Raw genomic sequence first — 12115 nt, 5'->3', positions numbered from 1 at the left:
TAAGCAAAGCACTGAGCAACTGTTGGATCAAAATTGTTGTCCCATGTGAACTATGATTGTAAATAAGTTTAAGAATTGAAATCTAGATGTAACAATATTATGCTGTAATCTAAGCTGCACATCCTTGACAATTCAAAACTAAAATAATTATTTTAATCCTCAAATGACTCTGTACAACTGCAGCACAGAATTCCTATTATACTGTGACATTTGGAATACAATTATTTATCCATTTAGAAAAAAAATGTCTAATGATCTGATATTCTATTAATGACCACTAAATCATTTAAATTCTCTAATGAGATCATGGTTCTGCTGCACAGTGGTCAGGAGTTTTCAGATTTGCCTGCAGTGAGTTACCCAAAATTTACGAAGAATTACTAAAACATCAAAAAAAATGGGAAGAGAAAATAATGTGGAACTTGTCTACCTTTATGTGTGACAATAAAATATTGAAAGCTCAATCCACCTTTTGCACAAATTAAGCCTAATATTTTAAGGAAATAGGATCAGACATATTGTTCAACTTTAAACTACAAATTATTTTAATGCCATCAAGATTTAGCTGAAGATACAGACCACTGTAGGTTTCAGTGAGGAGAAATCTTTTTTAATTGTAGAGAACACTAAAGATAATACACTAAAGATAATGTACATTCCTTTCACGAAACTCTTATTAGATACACTAGATCACTAGGGGCAAAATTATAGTAATAAGCAACAGCTGTTTGCAGAGAACTGATGCTAAAGGATGAGGATATTTCACTGACACTGAAACTGAAACCTTTCAGCAGTTAATTTCTACTTAGAATTAAATTCTGCACCTAAAATTGTTTCAAAATTAATTTTTGCACACACAATATAAGCAAGATACACAGTGAGAGGTTGTGAACTGTGTTGTTGACAATGACATATTATTACTTTTATGAACATACAAATATTTCAATCAGGAGCAAAAAAGGGGTTATTGGCTCCATCACACGAGCTCCATTCAATAAAATCATGGCTCATCTGATTGTGACCTCACTTCCACTCTCCTGCCTGCCCCAATACCTGTTCACTCCATTGTTAGTCAAGAATCAATCAGCTCTTCCTTAAAAATATTCAATGACTCTGCCTCCATCATTCTCTTTCCCAGAGAATTTCAAAGATTTTCAATCTTCAAAGAAATTAATTTTCTAATCTCTGTCCTAAATGAGTGACCTCTTATTTTCAAATTGCGTTCTTTAGGTCTAGTCTCTCCCATAAGGAAAATATCCCTTCACACCCACTCCGTCAAGTCCCCTCAGGACTTTGTGTGTTTTGATAAGATCACCTCTTATTCTTCCAAACTCCACGAATACAGACTCAGTCAATCCAGCCTTTCACGATAACTCCCTTATCCCAGGCACCAGATGAGTGAACTTTCTTTGAACTACTTCTAAAGGATTTACAGCCCTTTTCTTTTATAAAAAATTTAAGGAGATCAAAACTTTCCACAGTACTTCTGATGTGGCCATTCCAACAAAATATACAGCAGAAAAAAAAACACATCACTACTTTTCCTTTCTATCTCCTTGCAAGAAATGACAATATTCTATTTGCCTCACTAATCACTTGCTGAACCAATATAGTGGTTCAGATACAAGTCATCCAGATCCATCTGTATTTCTAAATTCTTCAAGTTTTCTCCATTTAAATAATGTTTCTACTTTTCTTGCTGTCAAATTGGGATAAGTTAACATTTGAATGCAGACTTTATTTGCCAGTTTTCCCCCTTACTCACGAATACTATTTATTTCCTTTTTCTGCATCATGTCCTCTTCACAACTTATCTTGCTATCTTTATGTCATTAGCAAATTGAGCAGCCATACACTCAGTCCCTTAATCAAAATCATTGATATGTATTGAGCTAACTGGTACCCTGCTCGTCATATCGTCAACCCGAAAATTACACCTTTATGTCAATTCTGTTTGCTGTTAGCTAGCCAGTCCTCTATCCATGCTAAGATGTTGCCTCTAATGCTACAAGCTCTTATTTTGCATATCAAGTTTTGATTTGGCACCTTGTCAAGTGCCTTCCAGAAATATAAGTGTTGAACACCAACAGGTTCTACTTTCTCCACAGTTTATTAATTCCTTAAAGAATGCAAATAAATTAACAAAATACTACCTCCCTTCATAAAAAAAAACTTGTTGATTCTGACTTATTGCTTTCAGATTTCCCAAGTGCCCCACTGTAACATTCTGTAATAATAGAATATATTTCAGTTAGCATGGCAAACTATAGATGGATTACTGTATGCAGTTCTGGTTACCACAGATGCAGGAATCTAACTAAAAATTTTTTTTTTTTGAAATAATTATTGCTTGGGTATCCTCTATTTACAACACGATCAGTTATATGTAATATTTACAGTAAAGAGCAGCATCCAGTTCAAGTACAGCAGTAACCTGTAGCAGTAAACAATTTCACTTGCATTCTTAGCAAGTCTGTGATGCCTCTCATGCCATTAAAGGGAAGGCGCAGAAAAGTAGTAGGATACCTAAAAGGGGAAAAGATTACCTGAGACATTTGTGCACTTACTAGGAGATAGTGAAAAAAAGCAGCTGATCTAGATTTTCACTTCAAGCAACAAAGGAAACTGAATGAGAAACAGAAAGCAATGCAAGAAAAATATCAAGTGAAGTAGAAAATTTCATATTAATGCGCCAACACTAAATAGTGTAGATATGGTTATTGTGAAGGTTTAACTAGTTATATTTCACAAAGTTGCTAACAACCCAAAAGTTCATGTCACTTATACTTCATGGATTCAAAAGCTTTAAAAATCATAAGCAGCAATAAGTTAGAGCTGAACAAATCGGGAATTTACAAACCAATATGTACCAAACTTCCACTGAAGGAGGAGGAGACAAATGGAAAATTCTGTTGATTGTAATTTTATACAAAGTAAACAGATATAGTGCATTTGAAATAAGAAACATAACTATGGTTCCATAGCTTAAGCAACCCATATTTTTAAGGACCTTCCTAATTTAAATTTCATCTTCTAACTGGTTGACATTACTAATCACTACCTCGTAAGTTTTCATCAACCTTAGTTCCTGCTTGGATAATAAAATGTATTCTTTCACCCAGGCCCCTAGTCGCTTTTATATTCAAATGTCTGCAAGTTAAATTAATGGGCACAAATAAAGAAAAATAAACATACTGAAATATAATGCAAAATATTTAAAATCTACTTTAAAACTATTTTCGATTTATGGCAAATATTTGTTGTTAGTATAAAATGTAACACTGCACTTAACGTTCCTTTCAAGTGCAACTCGTGTATGGCTGCAAAACTGTAGTTAAGAATATTCTATTGGTTTTATGTACCAGCAGAAACAAAAATAATTAAATTCAGAAGTAGAACACAGTTAGAACATTCTGTCTGGAAGATATAACCACTTTAACACTGGTCGAAATATTCCATTCATTTCACTAATCCTGCTGACAAACATAATGGCGCAAAGAGTGTACAAACAGAAATAGGAAATCATTCTTTGCATTATCATTATTATTTAAGGCATTGCAATACTGTGCTGGTAAGGTTTAACAAACAGTAATCTTGCCTGAGTCAGAAGGGTGTGGGTTAGAACACAGTCTCAGCAGACAGTCGAGTGCAATATTAAGTTAAGGTAGTAATGTCAGTAATCAAGATATTTGACTTTCTACACTAAATTCAACATAAAGCATGAATTTAGTTATAGTGAAAACATTTAAAAGCCTCCAAATATATTTAGACCATCACTTCATTAGCACCAAAGGATTTCAGACAACTGACAAATATTTCTACAGGGCCGGTGCCAAAAACATTTGAAAACAGAATGTTCAACCACTGCCTTGTTTTATGAAATAAATTGGGTTTCTGTCTTTTGCAAATGAGTATAAATTTGTTTAAAATGATTCTGAGTGCATATATACCAAAAATCAGTTGCGACATGGCAGCCCATTTTGGGTCTTTCTTAATAATCGTGCTCAAAGGTTCAAGTCTCCTGTTTTGAGAATAGCCATCAAAAACACGGGTGGGGTTTTTTTGAATTTTCTGTTTACTTTTTATTCATGTACAGCTTGATCAAAATATTTTTAATAACAAAGGAATGATTATAATGAAACCTTCAACGCATTACCTAATTTTTGAAAGAATGATATGCTTATAATAACATTTTCTATGAGAGAAGTTTTTCAAAGAAATTTCTTAGGAGGAACCTTGAGGAAGAAAGTAAACACTACAGTCAGCATTGAGAAGCCTGGATGTGAACATTGTATAAAAGCATGTTAGCTGTCATTTTATTTCCCAAATTCTGTGTTTCATCCGTTTCCCTTTTTATCCTTCAACAAAACTTAAATTTAAGCTTGAACAAACACCTAACTTTTAATTACACTTTATACATTATGAGCTTTTAAAGTTACATGTATTGTGTGTACAACCAAGGTAACTTAGCACTTACTTTCATACGTTACTGCACTATTTGTTTATAATGTGATTGAAAACAACCGCATCTGACAGCTATTGCATAGAATCCCCCTCCAAAAAAACTCTGTGGCAACCACCATTCTCAGATTTTATTTTTCTGCTTGTACATGAACCCAAAGTAACAAATGAAAGATTCAAAAAGGTCCACAGTGTTCCTTGACTTTTCCAAAACAGGTTATCGATACAGTGATGGAGATTCAGACAGTTCAGAAGAAAATCGAGTGTCTATTAACTCTTCTCCAACAGGTGAGAAATGGATCGTTTTACAAAGAGAATTTTAGAAACCATTAATTTACATTATCAGAGATATACTGTAGGAGGCCAACAAATCTGGTATATCTACACATGTTTAAGAGGCAAGAACCTTCCATCATGATTTTCTACTTTTATTATGCCTGTCATAATTAAACTGAGCTATTTACTTAACTCTCAATGAGTCATCCATACCTGTTTTTCAGAATGTGTGTTGCTTGGTTATGTTTATGGTACCATAAACCACTTTAAGACTTCCAAAGAGCCAGCTCTTCTTCCTTTACCTTGGCCAATTTTTCCTGCTGGAAATATATCCTTAACTCCATAGGCCCGTAACTGCCATTTTCACCTCTCCTTTTACTAAATATACTCCAACTACTTTGAAATCATATCCATGACACATGACAGGTCCCAACTCCAACAGTTGCCTAGCCAGTGCTGATTTGAAAAGTGCTGAAAGCATTTGAACAATTTGAAACAGAATCCTAAAGATAGTTGGGAATGTGATATTTGTGCAGGAGGATATCCATCAGAGTTCAACTAGCATTAGATTCACAACTGTTCAACAACTATTGTTATGAAATCTTTTCCCACCACAACCTGACCCATTCTAAGACCTATACATCTCCTGCTAAAAAGTTGTCAGGTCTGACAAACATTAAAATTATATCAATTCTTGATTGCAAAGAAGTCCAGTCATGTCAGAGAATGAAGAAAATGCAAGAAGGAAGCAGGAAGAAAGTTGAGTAAACATATCTAGATTTGTTAAATATGTAAACAAAATCTTCCTCACCATGACCAGCCTCAAATAGAACTTTTGCAAACAGTAACTTGCTACCCTTCCTGCTACCCCATCGGAACAGGAGTAGGCCAATCATGTGCAAACCATTTGTTAATTCCTTGATTCTGTATCCTTAATCATCCTGATGTAGCAGAAATCTATCAATTTCAGGTTCTGAGCTGTCCATTGGCATAACCTCAATGGCTTTCCTCTTGAAGGAGTGAGAGACTTTTCTCTGGGGTTATTGGGCTAGAATTCCAGATATCCAATTTCTATCATGAGAAGAATTAGGTCCTGACATCAACCCTGAAGAAGTTAGTCATAATTTTAAGATATGGCCTCTCATTCTGGAGCATGCTTGACCCTCCCATGAACTCCTAACAAAAGGACATAATTTCTATCGATCCTCACATTTAATTATCGTGAAAACCTCAATCTTTTGTAATCAAGAGAATACAAGTGAAATCTTAACTCATATTTTAACCCTTTCCAAAGCCTGCAAGATCCCTCTCCAATGCTTCTGCATTCTGAACTGTCTGTAACCCTTTGGTACAACCATACTTTGAAAGTCACCCCATGCAACTATCAGATTTTGATACCTCAAAATAGCATTCCCATAACAACCATGTTGGACTACCATATTCTTAAATGCTATGACTCCTGCTGCCAATGTTCACAACCACCCTCTCAATAGCATCAATCCTAGTGGCCCCAAAACCAGTCATTACAATCTGCAATCTTTTTCAACAATTACTCTCTGTATCATTGCTTCTGAAAAGGAAAGAATTAACCATTTCAGTTAATAAAAAAAACATAGATTCAGTTTCCATATCAATTTGTTCATCTGCAGGGTACAAACTTAATGGTATCACTAAAACGCCTGCATTAATTAACAAAACTACCATTTGATTTATTCAATCACCATAGTTAAGTACCCAATAATATTTTGCATATCACGTAGCAACACATTTTTGTAAACTCTTTATTGACAATTCAAAGCAGCAAATCAAAGCAAAGATATAAGGGGGCATCCATAGAGAGAAAGCAAGCTATTGTTACAAGTCTAGACAAGTTTTCATCAGAATGAAGAGCCATGTAGACTCGAAACATGAGCTTGCTTTCTCACTATGGATGCTGATTGATCAGCTGTGATCTTCTGCATTTTTTGTTTTCAGAACAGAATCCAGCAACTGCAGTAATTTGATTCTGCAAAGATAAGGAGTGTGCAAATGAAAATACAATAAAATAACTACACAACAATTGATGACGACAACTAATGTGCGATGATACCCATCAATCCTGTGATAAAAATACATGAAACATATCGGCAAATCAATTTAATTATTTAGATCCAGCTACCTCTCCTTCTACTGCTACAACACTCTCAGATTCCTCTATCCTAGTCTTGACATATCTTACATTATCCTATTAGTGCTTCATACTTCATCACACCCTTCAATGTTACCATTTTCAAAATATTCCATACCACAGTTTTAAAATTAAGCGTGTCCCTTTAACCAATGGCATTGTCCTCAGAAGTATAAGGAGATCACACCTCCCATTGATAAAATCTAAACAAGGTACGAAGACAAGGGTTACAGATACACAGATCACTAAAAGTCATGATGTGGTTTAAAAAGAAGAGAAAAAAAATATTTTGCTTATTTTCCATATCAACAGAACTGAAAAACATATAAGTTGTGTCTAACCACAGTTAGATCACCTTGGATATGATGCAGATTTGATTTCCTTATTACAAAGTAGATATTGAGATACAGGAGAAAGTGGGAAAAAATATATGCGACATTGATAGCAAAACCAAGGGTATATATTTATTAAGAAAAGCTGAACAGGTCTGGGTTCTTGTCTCTAGCAAAAAGAAGACGGAGTGATGACAAGATAGAGCACTTTAAGGGAACTTTTGACTTCCATTTGTATCTTCATATTTTTCCTCCTTTGGGAAGTATTGGGAATGTATTAGAAGAATTACTATCAACCTTCTGTCTCTTGTCAAAAAATGCATCTTCAAGACCAACTAGCTCTGTAGTTGCACTTGAATATGGAGCTTTGGGTTCAGAGACAGGGATACTAGCTCGAAAATAATGAAATATTTTGGAAACGTAGTCTATATATATAAACTTTCATATATGGGCAAGAGTTCAAAGTTGGAGCTTATAAATATAAGACAGTAACTAATAAATGAAACAAGGAATTCTAGAAAAGTACCCCTTACCAAAAAGTGGTAAGAATGTGAAATATGTGATCACAAGGAGTGGTTATATAGTCAGAGAGATGTATATCATGGAAACAGACCCTTTAGTCCAACTTGTCCATGCCAACCAGATATCCTAAATTAATCTAGTCCCATTTGCCACTATTTGGTCCATAAGGTCATCTCTCTGCCTTCGATGCTCCAGAGAAAATAGCCCCAGCCTATTCAGCCTTTCCTCATACTTCAAACCCTCTGATCTTTTGAAGCAGATACTAGAGCATATTCAAGGAAAAGCGAGGAAAATGCATGAGAAATAAAGAACTAGGTGTATAATATTGAGGTGGTAGATAAAGAGAGTTGGGAGGAGGCTTGCAATGAGCTTAAAGATTGGTTTAAAACAACTGGGCTGTACACTCAATGTAACTTGAAGGAACTATTTACCAAAGCACATTAAACAAAATATTTGCAATATAAAACTACCATCAATATATATGGTAATAAAACATGGTCTTCAAGAACATAAAAGAGAATGAAAATATTGGCTTTTCTCTTGGTGTATAAATTTATTTAATTTGTGGGCTGATGCAATCTTGGCAACCACAAAAGAAAAGCACAGATGCATTCATTATTGGCAAAATAAAACAAATACACAAATTTGGTTTACTTCAGTAGTTTGAACAAACGCTACTATGTAATTAATTTTGCTTAATTGCATAGCTGCAAAAAGCATCCCATGTGAACTTTAAGACACAAACTTAAGTCTATTCTGAAGAAATCCCATTTTGCCAGCAACTGCGATTTAGTTTTTCAAATTCAATCCCACATCTTCCCCAATATTCCTTGACAAAAGTGTTTCTAACATCTGACCGCTCACTTACTGGTATAGCTCAATTTCTCAATTTTTTTTAAGATCTCTGCAAACAATAAGCATTGTTCAAAATAACTATTTTTCAAAATGTATAAACTAACAGGAGGATATCTGTGATGTCAGTTTTGCAGTTCCAATTAGGGAACTTTCAAACACTTAACCACATATTATAATTTAAATGAGATCTCTTCTTTCTTTATTGATATTAACAGTGAGATGGCACCGTGGGCCACAGGGTCCTCCTGGGCCACGTGGCCCTCCAGGCCCACCAGGATATCCAGGAAAGTCAGGAGTTGGACAGCCAGGACAACCTGGTCTTCCAGGACGACCAGGATCCCAGGGGATGCCAGGAATTGGAAAACCTGGTGCTCCGGGAGCACCAGGAAAGTCAGGAGAAAGAGGAACACCTGGCCCCAAAGGTAGCATGGGACCTCATGGAATGCAAGGACCAAAAGGACAGCCAGGACCTAGAGGGTATCCTGGGTCAGCTGGAATTTCATATCCTGGTAAACCAGGCCCACCAGGGCCTGCTGGGTCTACAGGGCCGGCAGGAGCACCCGGAGCGAAAGGGGAACGAGGGTATCCTGGTCCCCTTGGTGCAAAAGGAGAAAAAGGAGTTGGAATTCCAGGACAGCCAGGGGCAAGAGGTCCTCCAGGGCAACAAGGACCACAAGGAATGCGTGGCGAACCAGGATATGGGAAACCAGGACTCCCTGGTCCTGCTGGTTTACCAGGAGCAAAGGGCGAAAAAGGCACAGCAGGTCCACCTGGAGATTCAGGAATCCCAGGTCAGAGAGGCCCCCCAGGATTACCTGGGCCATCAGGAATCGGAAAGCCTGGAGCGGATGGCACACCAGGGTTGCCAGGTTCTCCTGGACCCAAGGGGCCTCCTGGTGCACCAGGTCAGCCTGGAGCTGCTGGACTTCCTGGTTTTGGAAGGCCAGGCCCACAGGGACCTAAAGGGGAACCTGGTGCCCCAGGTCTAGCTGGATATCGTGGAGAGAAAGGGGAGAAAGGTGATCCTGGCAGCCCAGGAAGCTCAGGAATTTCTGGATCAACTGGCCCACCTGGGCCACAAGGTTTGAGAGGTGCACCTGGTCTACCAGGTGCACCAGGACAAAAGGGCATGTCAGGTCCACCTGGAGGGCAAGGGTACCCAGGACCAAAGGGTGCAATAGGCCCTGGGGGTGCCCCAGGAAAATCAGGAATTCCAGGAGAACCTGGTATACCGGGCGCAGTCGGGCAAATGGGACCACCTGGTCAAAAAGGCGCCATCGGACCTGTCGGGCCAACTGGGAAGCCTGGGGACAGTGGCCTTCCAGGTCGTCCAGGGCCACCAGGATTCCGAGGTGAAGTTGGATTAAATGGACCTGCCGGACCCCCAGGTCCAAAAGGTCTACCCGGATTTCCAGGTCCACCCGGATTCCCTGGAGAGAAAGGAGACCCAGGACCTCCAGGTCCTCCTGGACTACCAGGTCTTTCTTCTAGTCTTAATGAAAAGAATCTGTATGGGCCACCAGGCCCACCAGGAGCACCCGGCCCTCCAGGCCCACCTGGACTCCCTGGTCCACCAGGACGGCCAGGAGAAGTTGTGAATCCCGGGAAATACGGAGGCTATAATGGTTACGTAACACCGGATGTCATGAGATCATATCCAGCTTTCACAGCTATTCTTTTAGAGTCATTTCCATCTGTAAGACAGCCAATAGCTTTCAACAAAATAGTGGCTAATCAAAACAACAATTATGATCCCACGACTGGCATATTTACATGTCAAATACCAGGCATCTATCAATTTTCTTACCATATACAAGTAAAAGGAGGAAATGTTTGGATTGGACTGTTCAAAAATAATGAACCTGTGATGTACACATATGATGATTATACAGAAGGTTATGTTGATCAAGCTTCAGGAAGTGCTATAATACAATTATATGAACATGACGAGGTCTCTGTTCAGTTACCTTCAGAGGAGTCCAATGGTTTATATTCCTCCGATTATATGCATTCTTCATTCTCTGGGTTTTTAATTAGTCAGACATTTTGATGTACATCAATCACATTCCGTCCAAAATCAACCCCCAACACATCCTCCCCAAACCCACCAAAGCGATGAGCTGACAACTCTCCTGCTAAGTGCTGGCAGCTCACACCAAGTATTTCAGCAAGGCCTAACAATGAAAGAAGTGTGGCTTTCTCACTGGAGTCATCAAGTCAGACATAGTACAAGTCCTGCTCACTGTTTGCTCCAGTTTAAAGGTTATCAAATTGCCCCATTACTGCCTCTTACTTTTATGGCATAGGTTTTGGGTGAAACAGTAGTTCATAGGAAGTACACTGTAATTGTCACTTAAGTACTACAGTTTTAAAGTGGATTCAATGCCAGTAATCCCCACCTCAACTGAGAGAAAAGGAACTGAGAATTCTTACTATTCCAAATGATGTGGTTAGAACTTATTGCTTCAAGGTTTTAAAATTCTATATCAAATATTAGCTTACCACATCACTAATTGAAGAACTTAAATTCATTGCAGTGGGAAACATCAGAGCCCCTTCACATGAAACCTAAAATTGTTTGCAAAGAAATATAATGTGCAGCCAGGAAATACAAAGGCCAACGCCAAATGACTAAATGGCAATTTTCCGGAATATGCAAATGACAAATTTATTTTCTCGCATTGTGTTGTATATTGAAATGGCACAAAGTAATTCAAAATTATAAAAAATATTCCTGCCAGCTGCACAGAACTATTCAAAAACAATCTATTTGATAGTTATGTTACAAAAGTGATAAATTCTAAATCTATTGTTTAATTATGTTACAATTAAATGGCAGGAAGGTGCTTTTGTTAACATTGATGCTACTGCATTGACTGGAGCAATAGAAATCAACATTTAAATAGCAAATTATAAAGGTAATGTATAAACACAAAGTTCTCCTGTCAGAACAACCTTGAGAAGTGGATTGCATTTATAGCCACAAAACTGTTCATTATTTCAAATTTTGTATTTTATATATAAAAACACTAATAAAATTGTTTATGATGCTACTGTGTTACTTACTTCTATTCAATATAAATTATGGAAAATAGCTAATAACACTGAGCCACAAATTAGTAAGGTTTCAAAGTTTGTGCGAAGATTTGTAGCTCGGGTGCTCGTTGTTGTGGTTCTGTTCGCCGAGCTGGAAGTTTTTGTTGCAAACGTTTCATCATCATCAGTGCTTGAGAGCCTCCTGCGAAGCGCATCTTTGATGTTTCCTCCGGTGTTTATAGTGGTCTGTCCCTGCCGCTTCCGGTTGAAGACAGGAAGGCAGCTAACAATCCGCATACATGAACATCAACTAGCCACGAAACGACACGACCAGCTATCCTTAGTAGCCACACACGCAGACAACAAGCAACATGAATTCGACTGAGACAACACTACTATCATAGGGCAAGCCAGACAGAGAACAGCCAGGAAATTCCTAGAGGCATGGCATCCACCCACAAACTCC

The 12115-nt window shown here is 37.8% G+C and overlaps 2 protein-coding genes across 2 annotated transcripts in view; one reads left to right on the top strand and one right to left on the bottom strand.

Moving 5' to 3' along the window:
- The window catches only part of nt5dc1 (5'-nucleotidase domain containing 1), a 575653-nt gene that overhangs the window by 326063 nt on the left and 237475 nt on the right, over positions 1-12115 (bottom strand). The gene's annotated exons all lie outside the window — the stretch shown is intronic.
- LOC122548587 overlaps positions 1-12115 on the top strand; it is a 62551-nt gene that overhangs the window by 2795 nt on the left and 47641 nt on the right. The window contains exons 3-4 of the mRNA XM_043687422.1: positions 4678-4749; positions 8829-10658. Of these exons, the coding sequence (XP_043543357.1) occupies positions 4678-4749; positions 8829-10658 (1902 nt within the window). The remainder of the gene's footprint in view (positions 1-4677; positions 4750-8828; positions 10659-12115) is intronic.

Source organism: Chiloscyllium plagiosum, chromosome 3 (assembly GCF_004010195.1).
Source record: "Chiloscyllium plagiosum isolate BGI_BamShark_2017 chromosome 3, ASM401019v2, whole genome shotgun sequence".
Taxonomy (NCBI): domain Eukaryota; kingdom Metazoa; phylum Chordata; class Chondrichthyes; order Orectolobiformes; family Hemiscylliidae; genus Chiloscyllium; species Chiloscyllium plagiosum.
Note: the sequence above shows the minus strand (reverse complement) of the source record. Positions and strands in the feature narration are given on the sequence as shown.